Here is a 24,622-nt window from a genome sequence, read left to right on the forward strand (position 1 = left end):
GGCAAGAAGGGGTTTACGATTCCTGAATTTTATTAAAGATGTCTTGTTTTCATGTCTGTGTGATTAGCATTTACAGTGTTTAATTTACATTTTGTCTGAGTGTGTGTCTGTGTGTGTGCTTTTACAATCTGTGGGGAGTGTCTCTGTGCCACCAGATACAGGATTCAGACCAACATGCTTTTGAGGCAGGGAGGACAGGCGTGAAATTAATTGTTCCACTTCATCTCCGGCCAGCGTTCTTCTTTTGAGGGAACAATTTGTTGGCTGGTGTACAAGGGAGGGTATGAAAGGAGGAGAGCATGGCAACGGTTTTGGTGTTCATGGCAGATCCTGTGATCCAGAAGTGATTTCCTGCTTGAATTTGGGCTGATGCTCTTGTCTCTCGCTCAAGTGAAAGACTCTGAGTATTTCATAGGAACGCAACATCAGTCATAGGGTTTTTGTTTTACTGTCTCACCCTCACTCTCTTTTTTCCACTTGTTCCTACACACACACACACACACACACACACGGTAACGGCTCAGTGACATGGTGACAAAATACAGACTCCACCTGAAACACATGATTTCTCTGGGTGCTACCTCATCTCTTTTCCTTCTCTTCATCTCATCTCGCCTTGTCTCTCCAATCCCACTCGCCTCCTCCTCCCTGAGCTATGTTGTCTGTAATTACAAACATGACTTTGGGGAGTCAGCCCCCCTTTATATGAATTGATGGCACTGCAAAATGTTTGATCTCTTGAACGTGTTTTAGAAGAATACATACTCACACACTATATAGGTAAAAGGATGTAACTTGTGCCCAATGAACGCACACAAACACTTTCCAGTCTACGTGCTGAGAAAGTGCTATTCATCCTAAGGTATTTTCTTTGTAGCTCTGTTTTGAAATTTGGTCAAAGGATTCAGGAACGCCCAATATTATTTATTATGCCATCCATATGTAATATTCCTCACATGATGGTGATGGGAAAACCACAAACCATATGTTGAATGATAGAATGACTATCACCGCGGCCACGTGCTTCCGTAAATTTAAGTTTAAAATCATTATTCTAGAGAGCAAAGTGGAAACACTCAATGAAAATACAGTCCTGCAGTACCTTCCACCACTGGTGATATTATTTAGCCTTCAGCATGTATGGGTTGATATTGCCCGATTACTCAAGCAAGTAAAACTTGAGATTGTTCTCTTTTCACCAAGGTGAAAAGGAAAACTATCAATAGGGCAATAGATTAACAAGACCTAAACCAAGCATCCAGAGGCATTCTTCGTGGTACTGGCAGACTTTCACCGAACTAAGCTGACGGTCACTTTGCCTCCATTCTATGAGCACATCTCCATAGCAACCAGGGCAGCACATTGGACCAGGTGTACACTAACACATGGGAGGTATACATAGTGGTGGCCTGCCTCCATCAAGGTTTCTCTGGCCATATTGCTATCATAGTCCTGGGCTCAGACACAGTAAACCCGTGCAGAAGAAACCCGAAATCCCGGCTGAGGATGCAGCGTTCAGATCTGAGGGCAGCAGGGAGGAATTTAGAGGCCGGAATTAAAAGAGCAAAGGCACAATGTGCTCTTATAATTCAGACATTGAATGCCCCCTGGGATCTGTCTCTCACAGATACCATGAGCAGATTCTGTGGCCTATTCAAAGCCTCCAAACCCTCCCCAGCTCCAGGCTCACTGTTCCACCAGGTGAGACGTTCCTCAGTGTGTCAGCTGGGGATGTGAGGGAAACTCTTCAGCACATCAACCACTGCAAAGCAGCAGGCCAAAACGATATTCAGGGAAGGGGGTTGAGAGACTCTGCTCGTGAACTTGAACTTGTTTTCTCAGACATTATTAACAACAGTTCTCTCAGGCTTTGGTGCTGATTCTTCTTTTCTGGACTTGAGTTCTGTATTTAATATGATCATCAAGCAGACAGTTCTCAGTAAATTATGCTTGGATTAGCAGCTTCCCTTTGCAACCGGGTCCTGGGCTTTCCTTTTCACCGTCCTCAAGACAGTCAAAATCCACTGCATCTTGTTCTCCCCCATCATTCTCAACACTGGCTCCCCCCAAGGGCATGCCCTGAGCCCCCTGCTGTACACACTGTTCACATACGACTGCTCAGCCAAACACCCAAGCAGCCACATTGTGAAATTTGCAGATGACACAGCTGTAGTGGGGCTGCAATCCCTCAATAAGAAGCTGTCGCGCTGGCAGGAGTTGAAAGATCGGGTGGACTGACATGAGGAGAAAATCCTCGGCATCAATGTGGGGAAGACAAAGGAGTTGATCATGGATTTTAGAAGTAGTCACTACCACCCTCCCAATTGTTCATCATTGGAACAGCTGTGGAAACGGTCCACAGCTTCACGTACCTTGGAATCCACATTTCCAGTGGCTTGAAGTGAAAAATAAACACCTCCACCACCTTAAAGGAGGCCCACCAATGCCCCTATTTCCTCAGGAGGCTGAGGCAGGCCAGCCTCAATACCTCAGTGCTGGCAGCTTTCTACAGGTATGTGATGCAGAGTAAACTCACTTGCATTAAAACCAGAACAACAAGGCTCAAAGGCAGCTTTTATCCAGAGGCGGTCAGACTGAACACACTCAGAATTAATTATCAATTATTTAATTGATTATTTGACTTATATTGTACACTTCCTGACCTCACTACAGATATGGTTTCATGAGCAAATGGCAGTAAATCCACCCTGAACCTTGAATATTCTCACATTATTTTCAATTCAGATCTAAATATCCAGATGGATTCAGATGCTGAGTATATCAAAGACTCTGCTAAGTGGACTGACTGATCTCTATTTATTTGTGTCCCTCCCCTCGGTTCCCCCACACACACAAACACAAACTTGCCCTGCCTTAGTTGTCAAAGTGCTCATTGAAAATAATTCCTTCCAAACCCTTACTCTAAACTGAACATCGCGTTTACTAAAATTAAACATAACACAAAACCAAAGCTAACCTTAGTCCTAAAACCAGATCTTAAACTGATCCCTCACTGAAGCAATCAGGGTCACGACAATGTCTTTGCTTGTTTCAAAGCAAAATTTGTAGACACAGCCAGAGACGTGTAAACACATACATATAAAAACAAAATCAGAGGCTTCGCTGAGCCATGTCTCGTTTGTTCATCTACTTGGACAAGCAGGCAGGAGTAAACAAAACAACAAAAGCGCTAGAATAATATAGAAAACACACTTAAAATTTAGGGTGTTAAGCTTGCTGTATATTTTCAAGTTCTGCTTTATTTTCTTAGCTGGAGAGACCAACAACATCCGATCAACAGTATAACACCGTGTATATTTTTTAATTTAATTTACAGTTAGATCACGTTTCATAATTTTGAATAGTTAATGTCCTGAGAAATACCATATAAATAAATGAATGAAAAATTCTTGAAGTAATGTTCATACTTGTCATACTTTTGTTCATACTTTTGTTTCTGTGCATGTTTAAGTGTCAACATTCATTTTTATTTTTTTTTTTTTGCCAGTCACTGTGTGTGTCTGTGAGAGAAGGGGAGAGCAAAAGAGAGAGAGAGAGAGCTACAAAAAGACAGCTGTGAGATTATGGGCAAATGGGACAAGGTAAAGTGGGCTCTGGTGACGCGTAAAATGAGCTGGGATTTGGGGTATTGGGGTTCAGTCTTGGTGTGAAATGAAGTAGTTTCCCTTCATTAATCACTTTATTATCAAATCCCAATGAAACCACATACATAGAGACAAACACTTTTTATGTCACTCATGTGTCTAAACTCTAATTCTCCATCATGGAGGCGAACCAGCAAACAGACCCAGAGAAAACCAGTATACATACAGTCTACTTATTGTACCACTGCCAGCAAAATGTCTGAGTTTATATATGCAATGTCTGGGTTTTGTACATCTGTGTGTGTGTGTGTGTGTGTACACTGAAGCTTGCTGCTGTTGTCGCTGTTGCTGCGTACTAAGGTGCAGGATGGATATGAGGACTCTAGCCTCGAATTGTTGTCCCACAGTCAGTGCACACTGTGTAGGAGAGAGATTAGCCGCATCAGCTCATCCATGTGATGCAGCAAAGCAGAGGGGGTGAGGGGGTAGAAAAAGACGGATTGAGTTACACCGACTGTATAATGTGTGTCACCACATGCCTCTCTCTGTCCTCAGCACAGCCCAGACTGGTCTTGGTCGGCCATAGACTATCTTAAGATGTAACTTGGTGAGGTAGCAGTGAATTTCTGTCTCAGCTATAACTGTAACAAACATCCTCTTAAACTCCTGTCAGTCATTTGGTGTAATAACTGCAACAGTGTTATTGAATTGATTGCAAAGTAAAGAAAGCAAATGTTCCATTTTGAGCAGGTATGATCACTTGATGGTCACAAAATTTCTGCTTCAGATTGTGTCAGCATTGTAGAGAAACTTTTACAACAGATGATTGAGCTATGAAATACTTAATTATGAATATTATTGTTTTGTTTTTTTTTGCATTTTACATGAATTGAATCCCTGAAAATGAGTGAAGATGTGCTAGAATGAGAGACAAATTGTAAAAAAAGGAATAACTGCTTTGTTGTTTGCAAAAAGTCCAACCTGCCGATATTATAGGTTAGCACTGTTAGAAGTATAAGTGAAGACAGTGTGCTCATGCACAAAATCAAACCATTTCCTACGTAGAGACTACCTCTCTGAGAAAAGAGGAAAAAACGATGTTGTGTTGAACAACATAATAAAGCCTCACCTGCTGTGCTCAACAGCAAGTCAGGCAACACTTCTGCTGAGCTGCAGACACAAAACAAGTGCTCCAGCCAAAAGGCCAGCACCTCCACAGAACCCAAGGAGACTCCAAAGGCACAACACAGGCTTTTCACCTCAGCAAAGAAACAGAGTAACAGCAAAGCATGTGATAGGATCATTTGAACTGGCAAACATCTTTATTTATGAGTCTCCAAAAAATACAAAATGAAACGCATTTATTGTCCATTGCAGGACACCACAGAGGATGCTGCTGGTTTCCGAAAACTATATTGTGTGCATGGAATTTGCATTCTGGCTGATGAACCTGAACTCTGAATTGTTTGGGAATAGTGTGTAGCACTTCACAAGGAGCGAAAGGGAACTACATACTAACCTGAAAACATCATCAGTGATGAATGGCCGAGGAAGCCTCATCATTTGTGGCTGCTTCCTTCCATCATTGAAGCACAATTAAGTCCCACATTAATCAAAGAATCCTACAGAATCATGTCAGGATGTCTACCAGCAGAACAATGCGGCTAAACATCCAAGTAGATCTACCACAGTGGCTTCAAAAAAAAAAAAAAAAAAAGAGGAGCGAGATAATCTATCCTTTTGAGTCAACACTTTTTCAGATTCTGAAGACCTCAAAACGTCTGACACACCAGGTGTCGGAAAGCACCCTCAAACATTTGGCTGACGTTATTGCTGCCAAAGGAGCTTCTACCTTTTTATTAAGTCCAAGAGATTCATTGTTTGTGTGGACATTGAAGAACATTGACAAAATTCTTGAATGAAGATGTAGAACGCCACATAAAATCACTTTTTCTTTTTCTTTTTCTGAATACTGATCCGACTCTTTTGGGTGTCTTCTCATTCACTTAACTGCTACCTTCATGTTAAAGTTGCTATTGGGGCCCGTTGCAGAAGCGTTCGATCGCCTCTCCTGGGAAATGGCGTTTCTGGAAGTATGTCAGTTGGCTTTCTTTTGATGATGATGTGATGTGAAGAGGATGGTGCCAGCCTAATTGGGTGCACTCTGCTCCGGTCAGCCTGACTGAACATAGAGCTGCAGACAGCCTGTGGTCAGCTGGGCCCTCTCAGCCTCTCACTGACCACACAAACTTGACTCAATCTTTTCTTCTTCTTTTGCACCTTTTCTTTCCTTGCTTTCCTTTGTCCTCGGTGAGGCTTCAGTTATCAGTTTTGGGCCATTTTATGGACAGAGATTACATATTGGTTCTGTGGACGATAATGGATTGGTTTTTGGACTGGAGGATCGCCTAAAGAAAGAATAATATGTGACAGTGTCTGTGAATTCAACCATTAGTTTTTAGATAGGCTAACAAAAGAAAAACCAGGTGATACACTAAGTAGAGTAAAAAGAAAGCTCTAAAGAGAGACTAAATGAAGGAAGAAAGGGGCCCGTCGAGCCAGTTCAGGGTTCTAAATCCTGCTGACCTGTCAGCTTTAACAGCCCACCACAGCCAGTCAGGGAACAGGATTGTCTTAAAACCAGGATTTTCTGTCTCTCTGACATACTGCAGTTTTCTGTCAGCGAGTGGGATTATTGCGCTGATTTTCATTCAGTTCTGGTCGCTCTGGCTTGTGAATCATCAGCCAGTCACTTTGATTGGCCACAGACTATATTATTTGAGGCTGCAATTAATTATCAGCGACGTTGGGTGAGGGACTGAGGTTTGTGTGAGAAAATGTAAAACATGGTTGTAGTAGCTGTTATGCAGAACAGGTCCTAAAATTATCTCGCTTGCCACCTTGCTTCCATCATTTCTTCTTTCCTAGTGTCTGGTCTGATCTGATCATTACCATGTTCGAAACAGAAGCATTTTTGGATGACTGCACCAGAGCTTTTGAAGAGAATTTTTTTTTTAAATACCAAACTGTTTGGCCATGACATGCAAATGAATCTGGCAATGATGGCGCCGCTTCGGCAGCATTTCAAAGACACAGACTGCTCAGTGTTATGGCTGTGAGCAGAGTGTGGATGCCATGATATGGTGATAAAGATGAAACAGTGAGTGTTTCCCTTTAGGTGCCGGGTTCTATTCACTCCTCCTTGGCTTTTTCCTGTCAGCAGCTCATCGCTCTTCCCGCTGCGCGTTTCTCTCCACCTGTCTTTAAATCTCTCCCCATTGGTAGAGGCACTTTTCTCCTCAATCAGAACAGATTGTTTATGCCTCAGCTTCCATTATATCATCAACTGGACAATCATGTCCTCAAAAGGTACCTTGATGAGCCAGACCCCTATCTTGCTAATCACCATAACTGCTGAATAATATATATATATATACTTTTTTTCCCCACACACTATGATCAGTCAGAGTATTGTACCTTCAGGCTCTGGTCGTTGGACTGATAATTGCTTGCTTTGTAATGATGAATGCAGTAATCAACAGATTCAAAGCCAGTTTATTGCTTTATACATCGCAAGTCATTCCTCTTCCCATGTTTGTCATGAAATATTTAGTGATTTTTAACCTCCTTCCCTCCGTTTGCGGCCGCCTGCACCTCTGGAAATAATGCAGCTAACATTTGACACCACCCTCTGCCCTTCCCACTTCGATATTACCTCTTCATGTTCATTCTGATCATCTGTCATCCTATTCCTCCACTCCCTACCTTCGCCTCTCACCCTTAAAATGTCCCCGCCTTCCCTTTTGTCTTCATCCTCCCTGCCCTCACATCTCTTGAATCCCTTTGCACCCGCACCGTTTGCTCTTCCTATCACCATCTCTGCATCGCTTTCGCTCGCTTATTTCGGTTCCCCTTTATCTCTCCCTTGCTCTCTCATCTGTTTGTCTGTCTGGCTGCCTCTCTCACAGGATGAAGCCAGTTGCGAAGGCGCCCACATTTTCCTCTGCACACACAAGCGTACACACACAAAAAAGAAATGTAACCATCTTTGATTACTTGTTAGAAAGATAATCAGTGATTAAAGTCAACGTGTCTCCTTCTTAGTGTCCCTTTTTTCTACCTGATTGTTCTCAGTGTAGGCTTTTTGAGTCGGTAGTGATGCACAGTAAAATGAATTGTCTCTGGAGTTGTTCACTTAAGTGACAGCTCATTTTTGCATACTTGCTTCGCTTTCACTCGTCACCTTCAGCTACAACTAAACAATTCATGCTTATCAAAAGTTTTGGCCTGAAGCAAAAAATAAAACGAAATATTCTTCTCTGTTTGGTGATGTCCTGCAGTTTGTCAGATGATTGCCTAAACTCGAAAGCTACTGCCTCAGTGTCTAATGCTGTCCCTGTTCCCCTTCTCCTGCTGTGATCTCTCTCCCCTCACCCCGCTACTTGTGTGTGTTGCTGCACGGGAGCAGCTAGGAGCATGCATCTAAGCAGGTTGGCTTAACATTAGAGCGAGCATGTTATTTGATATGGTGGTAATCTTCAGTTAAATCCCCCAAGAGTGAAACACAACCGCCTGCAGCTTTGCACAGATTTCCAAAATGGTTTTCTTTTCTTCTTCTTTTGCATCTTTTTTTTTTTTCCTTGTATAAGTATACCCCTCACTTAGATCAGCTCTGCATATGTGGCATGTATGGGTGTGAATTAATGAGACTTAGTGTCACTGTCCCCAGTTTAAGGCGCTGGTTAAGTTAAGCACCCTAGTATAGGGTTGGTTTTTTTTTTTTTTTTTTTTTGCAAAATAATGTGATTTAGTGTAGTACAGATACGGAGGGCAGCAGTGTGTCATCAATGCTTGATGTGTGGTGAGGAAAATTTGAAGTTAGCTAATAATTCTTCTTGGCTGAGCTGATTGGTTTCATTTGTGTGTAGATGAGTTTGGAGAAGCAAGTGCTTCTAAGCTTAATTCCACTTTTGAACCTCATGCTCACTTCTTTGTGGCATTGCTGTGAGGTAACACTGTTTTGTTTTGTTTTTTTGTTTCTCTCTGCGGGAACTTTACTACTGAAACTTCTGCTCACACTGTACAGACAGTACTTAATCGTTGTCTTATTTTAGTTCATATTAATACACTTGCCAGGAAGCAGGGCGGTGAAGTGGTTAGTGCTGTTGCTCCACAATAAGAAGGCCATTGGTCCGGTTCCCGAGTTCTCATGTTCTCCCCGTGCCTGTGTGAGTTTCCTCCCACCATCCAAAGACATCCTGTTTAGGTTAATTGGTGACTCTAAATTGTCTGTAGGTGTGTGTGCGTGGTTGTTGGTCTCGCCAAAAGTGAGCTGGAATTTGCTCCAGCATCCCCTGCGACCCAAAAAGGCGTAAGTGATAGAAGATGAATGAATGAGTAATATTTATTTATTTTTTTATTTTTTTGACTAAATCTCCTTGAACTGTTTAATGCACCAAAAACACACCAATGAGTTACCTTTGCAGTAATTAGAACATGTTTTCATGAATGTTCGGTTTTTCTTGCAGAAATACAAAGAGTTTGAGAGGGCAGTGCGCGTGGAGGAGATCGATGGGCTGCGGCTGGTAAAGAGGCTGGCAGAGGACATGGAGGAAATGTTTCACAAGAAAGCTCAGGCAATGAAGGTACGTATGAAACTAATCCCATGCAAAGATTAAAAAATCGTGCAGCAGTTATACACAACAGTTCATATCATTTACAGTAAACATTAAAATCATTTCACTGGTGCACCCTCTCCCAGAGAGCAGAGGATCAAAAAGTAAAGCTGTGGGACAGTGCTCGATGTAAAGTGTTCATTTCTGACCATTCTGTTGACCCCATTGGATGGCTGCAGAAGTGCTGTAGTGTCACATTGCCACAGTGAAACCAGACACATCCAGAGCATGGCGTGTATACGTGTGAAAGAGACTGAAGTGACAGACAGAGGCTGTGATCTGCTCATTGGTGCCTTGGACACTTATTGCTCCAAACAGACCAAACATCACAACAGGCCATTTTAGAAGAGACTAAAAATATACTATTTTCATTTTCCATTTGTTTATGTGTAGACTGTAGCATTAGTATATCGCAATTGACAGTATTTAAGTGTAGGTTGTAGTTCGTTTGTACCTAATTTTTAACCCATTTAATGGCGGAATATTCTACTTGTATTTTAGTCACCAGTTACCTTGCAGATGTTACAAAAATATTAATGCACCAGACAAACTGATCCAATAAGTTTATGATAAAATAAACTCTGAAACAAGCCATTCTGCATATTTATTAGCATAACGGGGCAAACTGTGGGGGTCTCCTCCAGCTGTCAGAGTAATAAATGGTTTTAAACAGCTGTCTTTGTCCCGATCAAAAGAAAACAAAGACAATAGGTGGCACTTTTATGCATAGCATAGGGGCAACTTTTACACTTTTTTTTTTTTTTTTTTTACATGTGAGATGTTGTTTCAGTGTGTGTTGTGCTAGAGAAGTAGTCGCAAATAAGTACTAATTAATGCTACTGCAGCACAGGGGAGACTCCAACTGCTGTGAGATGACCTAAACACAACTTTGTGACTCTCTGAAAGTGTTTTTTTTTTTTTTTTTTAAGCTCAGGGTAGGGAGACTTTTCAGACATGCCTTTCGACATCCACAGTGAAATGCATCACAATCATAATAATCCACATCATCACGCATGTAAACAAACTGTCTGTGTGTGGATGGATGGAAGAGCTGGCAGATTCTCTCTGTACTGTATCCAAATTAGTTTTATAAAGCAAACCTTCATGTGAAACCAAGTTTGGAAAGCTCCAGGAATCTAGTACTGCTTGTTCACACTGAGTATAATATAAAATAAGTAATATGGTGCAATACCTACATTTCCTTGCATCGCAGAGGCGGCAATTTGAAGCAAATATTTATGGGAAATGGGGCGAAATGAATCTAGAGATATGCCTTGACTGGATAATGTTTTTTTATTTGTGCTTGTAGTTTTGCTCTACAAAATATTAGATGCGTGTAAATGTGCACAGAACAGATGCATGCATTAGTTTTGCATTGTGCTATTTCTACTTTTCTTAAGCAGTCTGAATATTCCGTTCACCGCTGGTGTCAGTACATAGGAACGTCAGCCGTATGAGCCCTGTTATCTATATCCGAATGACTGATTGTCTTTGTGGGTGTGTGTGAGTGTGTGTGTGTGTGTGTGTCAGTGTTGTAAGAGGCGCAGTTCACGACGTGTCCACAGTATACTGCCTCTGTGGCTGCTGCTCTAGCTCCAGGTGATAGATCCTATCAGAACAACATGGTGCTGTTCACAGAAATTGGATTTCTCTCTGAGCGTCTGGTCCAAGGATACAAGCTGAAAGAAAAGTGAGGGAGGGGGAGGGAGCGAGACGGCCACAGATAGTGACAAACCATTTCCGTGCTTCAGCTTTGCTTGTGCCCATGCCATTTTTTTTATGCATGATACCCTTTGGCCACTTGGATTACATGACTACGCGCTTTTCTTGGCTTTAATGTTACCTTAAAAACATTCAGTTTTTTACTCATCCACTGTGCCTAAAATTCTTCAATGAGCAAGTACTTCATGGTAATATGTATGCTGATAACCTCCGCTTTAACCTCCTTCCCACCATGGCATGAACGTGAGGTTCTAACTGAGTATTGTTACTGCTCATGCTTTTAACTTGTGCTCAGAGAAGTGAAGACCTGAATTGGTTTACCAATAATAATTATTCAAGTTATTTTGTTAATTAAGCCAATGCCAATTGATTTCCAAAACAGTAGTAATGATTACAATTATTTAATCCATATAAACATTACATAACTGTCATTTTATCTGCCCATTTAACTATTGGTCTACTGTGCTTGTTGACATGAGTAATTTTCCTTAAGCAGGGAGATTAGATATATCAAGTCTACTAACACAGCTGTCTGTCTGTGTGTGTGTGTGTGTGTGTGTCATCTCCTTGAGTGTGTGTTAAATCCCTGGAGATACGAGGGCTCGGTTAGCTAATGGCTTTTCTAAGACTGCCTGTCCAGATGCCTGATAATTCTGGATCCCAGGGGTTTGTGTGCACTTCTGTGTGTGGAAGAAAAGCTCCGGTTCGGTTGATGTGAAGGCTGGAAGGAATCCTGGATACTTACAAAAAAAAAAAAAAAAAAAGAAAGCGAGAGAGAGGTGAAAATGTAAGAGGAAAAATGTTAGAGCCAGGAAATCTGTAGAAATCAAAGGGGGAAAAAAGGCTGCTTGTATTTAAACTTTACCAGCTGCATTACTAATTCCCTCTCACCTGCGCTTTTCACCGTCAATGCAGGCATTTAATCTTGTGATTAACATATGACTGTGTCCGTCACTCCTTTTATCTTTTCTAGATTCTATGAGTTTTTATCACTGTGTTCAGTCTGCCTCAGTGCACAGCCCCTTCACCTGTCCTAAAGCACCCCGCCTTCCTCCTCCGTCCCTTCTCCCGCTCCACCGCTTCCCAGTTCTCTGCTTTTCACTTAAGTCTATGTGGTGCTTCAGCGATTCAATTTCCATACAGACACTCTCCGCCGTCCGTCAACATGGTTTTATCTCGTCTTCATGATGATTCCCCCTCTCTATCGCCCACCACCACCTGCTGAGGGACGGCAACCTCCGCCACTGTAAAAACACTGTAACACCCGTTAAAGTGTGTGTAGGGTTTCAGATGCCCTTCTGTCAAATTGTGTTTAGGTGAGAGGTTTATGCTTTCATCCTTGTGCGATAAGATAATTCCTTTGATTTGGAGAAAGGGGGATTCTGAAGACACATAATTATAAGATTAATATTATTGCTGCTGCTGTGTGTCAGAAAGCATGGCAGTATATATATGTGTGTAATTGCATTTGGAATTGCTGTTTGTTTATGTTCACATCTGTTGATTCTCTTTTCCCTTATCATCATCACATTATTATGGTGAGCAGACACACAAAAGAGCAGCAAGAGCAGTAGTTTTTTTGTTTTTTAGTTTTTTTTTTTTTTTTTTTTTGTGGCTTCACCAATTAAATTGCAGTTTAACTATAGATAAGATTAAAAAGGCCCATCACACAGTGTTCAAAAATATACATATGCCTGCCTGCAAATGATATAGTGTGCATGTGTGTGTTTGTGTCCATGTGAGTAGTTTTGTATGTGTATTGTGAATACATAGGGATTTATTTATCTTTATTCCTGAGCTCAGCAACCATGGTAGCTCACCATTGTTACCTTTTAATTACTATTACCTTCATCACTTCCTGAGTCAGTGGGATACAGCATCTCCTCTTCTATCATCACATCTCTTCTCCTCTCGTCTCCTCTCCTCTTTCTTTCCACACAAAGTTCGGCTGTTGGCTGGTAATGGCAGCAACAACAGATAGTTCAAGAAACGGTGAACATCGTTGTTATCAAAGTTTAAAGGCGTGGAACTATTGTAATGTCCTCTTTGAAGTCAAGCATGGATGTGTTTCATGAGACCAATGGACTTCAAAGCGGAGTGGATTTCTCGCTGCCAGGTCTGTTTCTCCTGTAATGGCATTCAGTCTCCGCTCTGTACCTGCTGATATAATTTACTTGTGGCAGCTATGGCTCTGCAGTCCTAAACATGATTACCAATGTGGAGCAGGGGGGAGTCTGTGTGGGTGCGTGTTAAAAGTAAAAGGCACACACAAGACTTTTATTGAAATTTGGCTGCGAGCAGAACCTCCCATGAACTTTAATTTCCCTTTGCTAACATGCACAGTGAATATCAAACACATCTTTGCATTTGAAGAATGCGGCATAAATTGTCGTCTTCTGGAGATGATTTGAATAAAGATGTGTTTCATCTTATTCACTGGGAAGCATCAGCGTTTAATGGGAAATGTTGGTTTATTGCAACTTTTGGCCTTTGAGTTTTGTAGTTTTTGCTGCCATCGCTATAAATAATGGCATAACAGCTCTGGCAACTTAACTGCCAAACTGTGACAACATTGCAAACGATAAGTCTGTTGGAGACCTGCAGGTTTGCCAAAGTGAAACAGTAAAATGAAATGCCGTATTTACAGCAAACATCTATAACAAAACAAACAAACATCCTCTGCAATGTTTATGGATCTTCACATTTCAGGTGGCCACATTTTTGATTTTTTTGATTTATTTTGCTAAATAAATAAAATTGCCACGCTTCAATCCAAATGTAGTAAACATTTCAATTTCCCGAAGGAAAATTTCAGATAATTGTGTTGTTTTTTCCAATGTTGTTAATCAAGAATTAGGAGTTGTGAACATCAGCGGGACTCGTTTTACTGTTTGGTTCCAATAAAATACTGCAGAAGAAGCACTCAATCTATGAAGGAGTAATTAATCGGGGGCCAGTGTCGAGAGGCAATCTGAAGACCTACAGTTTTGGGCACTTCAATGGTGGCTTGATTTTTCAGCTTCAGAGGGTACTTCTTGTTTTTATCTCATTATTTACTTCCTTTTAAGTTTATTGTAATTGTCATGTAGATGAGCAACAGAACATTCCAATGAAATGAAAAGCTTATTCTCTGGCTCCCACCTGTGCACACACTTGGTCATTCCACAGGAGAGAGGAGGTCACCGTGGGACAGCGGCATCCTGCCAGCTATTGATATTTGTGATATATTTAGGTTTCAGTTTCTTTTTATGTGGACCTCGAACATGGCCATAAAGTTGGAGGAAGCACGTTTAATGTTTGTGTGCAGTTCTGATATGGATTATAATGGTGTGGTCTGGCAGTCAGTCTTATCCTTTTTCTCCTCTCCGGCAGACCACACTGGCACGCTGGGCTCACAGCACTGATTCCCTCATTTGCCTCATATCATTAGCTGCCTTCAGTCTCAGATCATTGTCACATCTGCGTGTGTGCGTGTGTGTGTGCGCGCGTGCATGCGTGAGTGAGTGATGGCTGCTAATAACAAGGGGGAGTCAGCCAGAAGATGTCAGGACAGTGACTCCTTCCTCTTCCTCCTTCTTCTCTCCAGTTGTTTTTCGGTCACCAAGTCATCAAAGTGTTAGAGATTGAATTTTCTAGAGTGATGAAATGAGGATGTAGGCCAAGAGGATGGGAAAGGTAAATGTCAAGAAAAAAGGATTTGTCAAAAGTTCAGACAAAGCATAAAATGAGAGTGAAGAAGTGAGGACTTGTGAGAAAGATGGCAGAGCTGGCTTAGGCCACTCATATTTCTTTTCAGTCAGCAAAACTTGTCACATATTGATTATTGGGATGTGATGTTTCAAAGCGCGCCACTTTCCTCCCGCTCTCTTTCATTTTCCTTTTTTATCAGTCTCCCCACCACGCTTTGTCTACTTGGCCTGGACCCAATCTAAGTTTGCAAAACAGAGGAAGCAAGGTGTCTCAGAGCGCTTTTCCATTTTTGTTGATGCTGCAAGTCTTTCTGGGGTGGTTTGACAATATTAATTGCTGTCCACAGTGCTATTGATGGGCTGACCTGAGCCAGTCTACCTCAGCTCAGCCGAGGCCTTGACGGCTCAAGCTTCGACAGAACCCAGACCCTTCGGATCTGCCCTTATCCAGGAGGCCAAGGCTTAGTTAGCATTTCCTCTTCCATCTGTGGAAAAGCTGAGTATTTGGCCAAGCAGCATAATGCAGAGTAGTTCAAATATAAAAGTTTACTGTGTACTCTTAATTTGTGCAAAGGTGAACTGTTAGGTATATTAAATATGCAAACACATTTACATGGGGGGGGGGTGTCAAAGTTATTATCTTATCTACGCATGCAGACAAAGCTGATAAATGTAGTTGATCTTTATCTGATTATTTAGATAATGGTCATTTTGATCTCTGTTCCTGGCAATTATTCAGAGCTCTTCAACAAACTATAACCAAATAAGACGATTACATAGAAAAAGAAGAGTTAAGTTCAGACCAAAGTAGAACTGCATGCTGAGCCAACAGTATGCAGAACCACTGGGAATCTTTTTTATGTCTCTTTAGAGCTGAAGTTGACTGTGGTCTTGTTCCTGGTTAACTCGGGAGAACATTCAGATTCAGGCCATTGCCCTCTCCTTCTCCTGCTAAGGAAGGCTTAATGCACTGCTCAAAAAAGTGTCCTAGACTTCCGCTTCTAGTCAATAATGTATGTGACCCACCCCCCATCCCCCGTGCTCTCACGTCCACCCATCCTCTCTGCTTCTCCGGCAGCTGTTGGTAGAAATGCTTGGATGTATCCGAAAACCTTCGCTAACTTTCACAGCTTTAGTGATGCTTTCATAATGCAGAGGCATTTGTTAAGGTCAGCAGCTTCCACCATCAGGAAATATAACGACGCAGCAAGCACAGAACAAGAACAATAAGCCAGTCAAGTTGACGGCCAAATGAGGGGGATCTTTTATGATCTTTTGAAAGTGTAAACAAGCTGGAACCTCTGACAGGCAAATCATAATCACAGGATGTCAGATAATGAAAGAGGGTAGATGAGTGCAAATGTCAGAAAAATGGACTGGGTGGGTAGAAGATGGCTGGCTGAAAAGTTATGAAACTGGAACAGAAACTGGGTTTAGTTAAAAGGGAAGATATCACCTCAACTCAACTTATCCTGGGTAGTAAGATTTTTCAAGTTCAATGAAGTAAGGTCGAGATATAATAATGTAAATATCTTCACCCTTCTGCCATTTCTCAGGTCGGAAAATTCCACTGATGCTGAGGCATCATTGTACGTCTTGCAACACATCACCTCAGCCAGCCTTACTGCTCTAAAATACCTTTGGTGGCAAAGCTACACACAGGCTCATTCACGCGACGCATTGTTTCTTGTGGTTTGATTTAGGCTTAAAGACAAATTGGCCTGACTGGGACCAGACTGGGTCTTGTGTAATCAGCTTTATGTGGAGAATCAAAGCTCTGTAGTGATCACAAAGGCCAGCGGAAAAAAAAACAAAACACCAGGGATCTTTAATCAGGTCCAGATGCCAGACTCCTTTTTTTTATTTATTTTTTTAGCTCTAACAAATCTAATGCCGTTACCACAGCAGGTCTTGTTAGCTCTGTGTTCGGCTCTTAGAGTGTCAGCCACAGTAAAATCCTGTGAACCTGGATGCGTGTATGTGCGTTTTCTGTGAGACAACACTTAGACTGTGTCAGGTTAATTATTGCTGTCATCGCGCACTGAGCCCGAGTTTCAGCAGAATGACTGGAGAAGAAAAGACATTTCCTCTCTCTTTTTAAGCTGCATCACGCACCTTGGCAGGTCCACCTATTGACAAAAAAAGATGTGGCAGGCTTATTTGAATATGTGAGACTCACACAAGACAGAGAGCGCGCGCACACACACACACACACTCATGTAAGCCCACAGCAACACAACATGCACTCAGAGACAAACACACCACCTGGAATGCTCATCTTGGTTTTGTGGGAGAATTGAACTTCCAAGGAGTGAGTACTACTTAGTTATCACTAATATTTTTTTCCCAAATTGAAAAACTCCCGGCTATGGAGGAAGTTATTTTTACCCAACACCTCTAACTCCCATTTCCCTGCATGGGAAGATAGACTACATGAATAATATGCCAGGATGGATTATCTGCAGGTGGGAATCAAGTGTTTAAATGCTCGATAGAGTGCAGCAGAGATAAATTTATCTAATGTATGGAATGTATTCCATGGGTGATGGAGTGCTGTGTAATATTTACAGCCAACAGGTTTTATTATTATTATTTTTATTTTTTATTTTTTTGGTCTTGTCTTAGTTTACAATATAACAGATTAATAATCTTTCAGTTTCTCACAAGAGGAAGTACTGTGGCATTTATTCTGCACTTATATGCAATCAGATTTCATCATGCTCACACTTACACGTTTGCATACTCTCACATTCAGTGATTGGCATTTGCAAAAGCAGCTGCAAGACAGAGTAGGTCAGAGGGCTAACATCTTAACACATGTCATCTGACGGAAGGATTAACACTTGTGCACGCACACAAACGCACACCATCACCCACTCGCAAATGATGAAAAGTATGTTTCTATCGATGCAGCTTCACAGGCAACGCCTGACATTTCGCTGGGAGTGTGAGGCTAAGCATCCAGACCTTTAGAGAATGTTGTTCTCTCGTTCCTCTCTCATCCTCCCTTTATCCCACCTTATCTTTGTTTGCTCATGGAGCATGCTCTGTTATGGACTTGTGTTTTGGCGCATCCTGGAGCCCGGACGCACACACAAACAAAAACTACAACACATGCTCTTGCATAGGTGCAAAACGTTCCTTGTTTGGTTCTGAAATATCTGTCCAAAAAGATACAGAGTTGTGTTTTTCTCTCTCTGCATATCAGAGAACAGGAAGCAACCAAGCAAATATATACATGAGTTGATCGCCAAATACAATCAAATACAGCGTGAGATACAATGATACACAACAGCCAGGTGTGTTGCTATGGTGAACAAAATGATTGGCCAGGCTCTAGATTACAGTGTTTGCTTCCCAAAACAGCCTGCCCATACGCATAACAGACACACAATGCACACACAAACACACACAAAAACTCTCAAATGGCTCAGCTGAAATAAGCTGGATGATTGCAGTAGTTTTACGAGTGAAGCCATTTGAATGGAAATGCAAAATGGAAGTGCTTTACCAAAAACTCATAGACACCACGACCAGCTGTGAATGAGAGAAACGACTTGCTATGAGAACATACCATGTGCATCACAGCTGGTAGTAGAACGAAATGTGTGTGGTTGAGAGAGTGACAAAGATCAGTGAGGATAAAAAAAAAAAAAAAAAGCTTCCTGTAGATCTCTCATCTTTATCCTGTTTGAAATGCCGCTGTTTGCCTGTCTTTGCTACTTTACTTTTCGTTTATTGAGTACAAATTAGACAATCTTCTTAGCAAGGGACCTTGTTACTTACTGGCACAGTTAGTCCTTTCACCACTTGAGACCCTCAACACTTCTCATTCCCTTCCTGTGCACCCTTTATTCAAATAACTGTATCAGCCTTTTACCCGCCACCACATATTTCTCACACTGTGATTGAACTTTCATACTTAAACTACTCGCTAAGAAAAGCAATACTAGGAAGTTGGAAATAATGCTTCCGAAATCCTTCTTTATCCCCATCTCATCTGTCATCCATTGTATGTCATTTCTTATAGAAAACAAGTCTTCACAAACTACCCCACTGACACTTGAAGGATTGAAATGCATCTGTATGTGCACACATGCACACATACATATACACAGATACACACAACATGACTGTGCGTGTGTGATTAAAGGCTATGTACTATATGTCTGTATGCTTCTGTGTGGAATCGAGTACAAGATGTGAAAAACAAATTTCCCTTCTGGGGCAACAAGACCACGTCTCACATACATACACGAACTCCCACACATACTCACATCTTCACTAATGCTGAAATCAATTAGGGAAGCAACAAAAATGAATCAACAAGTGATTCCCCAGGCAGAACTGCCAACATTCATTGGCTATGTCTTAGTAGTAAATGCATCCTGCTTTTCTCTGTTTCAAACCAACATAAAAGAGCCATTTTGGAGTTTTTGACTTAAAATTAGACAAAATGGGTTATTTGAAGATATCGAAGCAGCTCCAATGCTAACTGATAGATGATGTCACACCATATCCATGCAACATGAATAATACCCTTCCCCACCAGGTTATGACTGCACAAAGAAAGCCAGTCATAAAGCAGGCACTTTAATTCGTGCAACTTAAATTTCTCCATGATTGGCTGTCATTGGAGAACATTCACGATGACATCATGTTTCCAGCTTTTGAGGAAATGCTGTTTTCAAAAGACAAAAGATATTGTTCCCCTGAGAGAGAGGGAGAGAGAGGGAGAGAGAGAGAGAGAGAGAGAGAACAAAACGTTGACTCACACTGGCACATAGATACCAGCACCACCCTACAGGCACACACAGCAGACGGTAGCAGCAAGAGGGTGATGATGAGAGTGAGTGTATGTGTGCGTGTGTGTGCGCTTCCCTATGCATGTTGAGTGCATGAGAGTGCACGTGTAAAACATCATGAACTGATGCTGGAGTTTGTTGTGGTAGTGTCCAAAGAACCTGAGGCAGTCATTACCTTTACTGCTGAACCATTTAGGAAAATAGCCTCTTTACACAAGATGGCCAAATGTCTGTCTGGTGTCTGTGTCTATTTGTGTCTGTGTGTGTATGTGTGTGTCCTCAGGGGCTGTAGTGGTGGTCTGCTGCTAAGGGGTACCTATAAAGCCAGTTATAATGTTTGCATGTAATGTATGTACGTTTCTCTGCTTATTATTTTTTTGACCCACAAATCGAATCATTTTTGTGCTAAAGCAGTTTAATCTCTCCTCTCCTTTCCCCCCCTGAAGAGACTGGTGGAAGCGGCAGAGGAAGCCCACCTACAGCACGAGGAGGACCCCAACCTACAGGTATGTGTGTGTGGGTCCCCTGAAACTGCATGTTCACACCCTATGTAAGGACATTAATTCATGCTGAAAATGAGCTCAGAAACTAGCACGCCTCTGCGATTGATGCTCATTGAGAGAGAGAGAGAGAAAAAAAAAAAAAAAAGGCTCAGTGAATGACAAAGACCCCTAAAAACACAACCAGAAGAGAAACTGGGAGAAATATTAGGAATACTTTTCTGGAGTGTGCTGCACTTGACTAGACTTGACAGTCTTTTGAAGTGCATTCGTCCTTATCTCTCCATAATAATTTTGTCAGCATATGTCTGTCTGTGACAATCACAATGTCAAATGCTCAGAGTCTCACAGGAGCGAACATAGCTACAAACATGCATATCACGAGGACGAGATGGGGAATAGCTTGTCTGCTAAACACTGAACAAATCGCAAAAGCAATGACAGAAAAGTTTTATGTTCCTCAAGAAAGAAACCTCAACGTTACCTGATATTTATAATTAACTTTTAGCATCTAGCAATCTGGCCAGTGCCAAAGGGTGAAGGTTTCCAGGTTCTAAATTCAGATTATGAGGCTGGACTAGAAAATTTGAGTAATTCAGAAATATTAAACAAGAACAGAAAAACAAAATTCAGATTGGTGTGGGAATAAATAGAAAATGTAAAAAAAAATACATAAATAAATAAAGCACAAAAGATTATCAACTGAAAAGAGGTATGAGGTAGAAAGAGGAAAAGGTGGCTTTAAAACAGTGGTTTGTTTTAAAGTTATTTCCAAACGCAGCCATTTTAGACGCAGATCATGACGGAAGATGAATCTAGAAAAGAGTTGGCTTGAGCTGGAAGTGGCCTGACTGCTGACAGAAGATCAGCTAGTGAGCCCACATGGGAACCACCTCAGGAACTGAGGAGATGGCAAGGCATGTTAACAGCCAGAACCCATAGTGCTGGAACAGGTGAGAAGGTGACCAGAAAACAGACCAGATGCTGATCAGAACATCAGACACGGGACTGAGTGGTGTGTCTACCAGGGCCTTTGACACGGGAACAGATGGGACTAACTTGGTCCAGAACAGGGAACAGGCTGGATCAGGGAATTTGTCAGCTGGGCCTGCCAACTCTGGAACAGACGAGACATCAACTGGGACCCCTGATGCCAAAACAGTTGATGTATCAGCCAGGCCGCATGACTCAGGAGCGGACAAGATGTTGACAATGATGGAACATGTTAGGTGTGAGCCAAAGCGGTCGGCTTTTAACAGATGAGATGCTGTTCTGTACCAGAAGAGAGATCAGGATCCTCAAAGCAGGAACAGAACAGATGTTGCCCCAGAGCACCACTTCAGAGAGAGATGATGCATTATTCAGAATTTTTGTCAGAAGAACAATTGGTTCACAGGAGTAGACTAAGAAATAGAAAAGGAACTGACTGCGATGCTGAGGAATGGAGACTCATGGTCACTGGACAGCCTGGCTGCAGATTGCCTGCCCACTGAGTCCCTGGCTTCCCGGGCAGCTGAGGAACTCGGTGCTGCGCTCTGGACTGGTAGCTGGAATCCTGGAGCTGAAGCTCGGGCTGGTTGCTGGCAACTTGGCTGTCAGTGGAGGTGGGCAGCTTGAGGGATCAGTGTCCTCATGGCTATAGCAAACTCTGGGGAAAGGAGCAGAGGGAAACAGGGAACCAGCTGTCCAGTCTGTCCGCCCAGCTTCTGCCCACAGCCCCATTCCTATGCTCATCCCCAGGGGCCCCTTGCTTTGGAGTTGAACAGGATTCCAGCCAGAGTAACTGGGCAGCCTGAGAGCATAGTCCATGGGCCAGAAAGGGAGGGCTTCCCTTCTGAAGGCTGTTGACGCAGGCAGGATCACTGTGGAGGTGGAGTGTGTGGTTGATGCCGAGAAGCTAATAATGAAGACCGTGTCTCTCTGCTGGGCAGGCTATAGCACGGTGATGCAAATAGAGCATTTATGGATGATAAGCAGTGAGCCAATCAGACAGTCAGGACAACTCTGTGGAATAACCCGTAGACTGACGTTTAGGGTGAAGGTCTGGACAATAGACATATATTCCTCAACGGTACATGTATGAAATAATATATTTTGAAATACTGAAAATGTCTATGTACAAGCTATTGTGAAAAGGTTTCATACCTCCTGTTGGACGCACCTCGTTTATTGTATACAAATGGGAAACAAAGGTCAATAATAAGAGTGCTGGCGTAGACTGGGACTTTCCTGTCTTTTGTTTTTGTGGCAAAAGACAGAAGCTGAAGAGGCAGTGGTTAAAAACTCACAGGAGTGACGTTTTCATGCAGTGCAGTTAAGTCATGTGCTATTTTTACTTTTTTCATCTGCCTTCCCTTCAGAAGAGTTTAATATTTAGGGTGGTTTTGTTGTCCCAGTCCTCATTCACATGGAATACAGTATTGGTTGTGCCTACAGAGCTGTGATTACAATAAGTAGTGATTGAATTACATATTGACAGTTTTGTAAGAGATGAAGTAATGAATCACGTTATTGTTCTAGAATTTACTCAGACTAAGAAATTTGGAGTCGGAAACATATATCATGAATCATTCGTGATATTATGTCACTGTCATAGTCAAACTCCACACATTTTAAACTATTGGGAGTTCCACCCTGAGTCCTGCAGGCTTGGGCAAATACATTCAGCTAATCATAACTGCATACACACCCCCAAAACCAGCTTCTGCTCTCATGGTTCTGCCTCAAATCCATTTCAGCAGCTTCAATTTTTAAAGTGCAGCTTTGTATTTTGTGTGTGCGCGCGCGTATGTGTGTGTTTGCGAGTACCAGAGACAGACTAAATAGAGGAATATATGTGTGTGGTTGTGCGCACTTGAGTTTGCTGTGCATCAAGCACATCTCAGAGCAGAGTTTATTAAAGTAGGTGGAGCAACAACAGAAACTTGAGTTTTAAAGAGGAAATATGATGCTAAGCCGACTTGGGAGAATTTGCCGCTGAACTACTTTTAAACTCTCTGGTGTGCGTTAAGTGTGCCTGTGTTTGCGCCCGTGGTGGTGGGTATGTGTTTACTCTGTCAGCTCTTTAAGGCATTACAGTGAATGCCCTGTGGTTTTCTGCTGTCATGGGTCATCGAGGAGGATCAATTACTACATTTAAACACTGTCTGCTGTCCATGTCTGAATCCGTCTCGTCGTGCCCCTTTCCTTTCTCCTAATTTTGGTTGTCTTTTTAATTCGCCTAATCTTGCAATTTCTTCCTGTGTGTTCAAAGAAAAATTATATTGCATCTAAAATTTCAGCCTTTTGCCAGTTTTATATGAATGTTAAAGGAATATTTCTATTTGGCATGATATAAACCTTGTGACTGGGAATATTTCTCATGAATAAAAACATTTTCTTGGGCCAAGCAATGAATAAATGAATTGGGAAACTAATTTTTGCCCCCCAAACAATGGCCATCATAGATATATAATTGTCTTCGTCGTGTATTTATCTTTGGAGACAGTTTTGTGTGTTCTTATGGACGAGTGACTGTGCATCTGCATGTATGTGTCACTTGTGGATGCCTGTCTGTGTGTTGGTGTTTTCATATGCTGCTTGAGGCACAGCAACATCGTGTGGGCTCACACTGGTGCCTTATGCCAGTAATTACTTGGCGACGTTGAGACGAGCCCAGCAAAGTGTGGAAAGTACAGAAAATGGCTGATCGAGAGCATGCACTTTAATGTGCGGTTTCACAACATCCAGGATAGAGTGAGATACTATCATAAGACCAAGACATTTCTACATAAAAATAGAATATATTGTACACATACTTATGTTGCTGATGCAATGTGCCAAAAATGTGGGAATTGGAAATAATCAAAAGTAGGAAGAGGGATAAAGAAAGAGAAAATTAAATTGTTTATGGCAATCAATGTACCTGCCAGATATGGTGGGTGACCGTAGTAATAGCATCGACTTTAATCAGAGATTAGATTAAACACTTGTGCGGTTGGTGCATGATCCGGTGTTACCTCATTACAGGGACAAAAATTTTAACTAGCAAGATGCCATCTCATAGTTTGTGGGTTTGGTACGTTGTGGTCTACCTTACCTGCTTGATTGGCTCAGTCATCACAATAATAACAAGGGTTAGGGTCAGGGTTATAATAAGTAATAATAGCTATTGTTCTGCATCCTTGTCTGTGTGAGGGTGTCTGTGCTTAGATTTATCCTTTGTTTAGCAGGTTTTTCAGAACCTCTTGGGAAATTATGTCTGGCATTAATTTTTCTCTGCTAATTGTGTTTTGAATTGCCAGAGCAGAAAATGAAATGTTTGAGCGTACTTTGGTTGCAATCACAAACTATTGTGGCTTTTCATGCATGTGTAAATTCATGTACACTGTTTTCGAATGTATGTTTACACCTGTGCATGAATGTGTGTGTGCACTTGTCTGCGCAGCTCTGGTGGTGGCATTTCTAATAGTGCTTTTTATTACAGAACGTGGTGAATAGATGGTAATTATCGCCAGCTGTGCTAAAAATACCGCATCTACACTGTAGGGTGAAACCTCCTCCATCACTATTTGGGTTTATTATAAAATGTTTGTGTGTGTGTGTGTGTGTGTGTGTGTATGTGTTGGGGGGGTTACATATTTGGTT

General features: G+C 41.9%; 1 protein-coding gene across 1 annotated transcript in view; it reads left to right on the forward strand.

Moving 5' to 3' along the window:
* The window catches only part of LOC115045668 (voltage-dependent calcium channel subunit alpha-2/delta-3-like), a 112,209-nt gene that overhangs the window by 24,313 nt on the left and 63,274 nt on the right, over nt 1–24,622 (forward strand). Inside the window, exons 7-8 of the mRNA XM_029505454.1 lie at nt 9,134–9,250; nt 19,943–20,002. Coding sequence (XP_029361314.1) covers nt 9,134–9,250; nt 19,943–20,002 — 177 coding nt within the window. The remainder of the gene's footprint in view (nt 1–9,133; nt 9,251–19,942; nt 20,003–24,622) is intronic.

Source organism: Echeneis naucrates, chromosome 7, assembly GCF_900963305.1.
Source record: "Echeneis naucrates chromosome 7, fEcheNa1.1, whole genome shotgun sequence".
Classification (NCBI taxonomy): Eukaryota; Metazoa; Chordata; class Actinopteri; order Carangiformes; family Echeneidae; genus Echeneis; species Echeneis naucrates.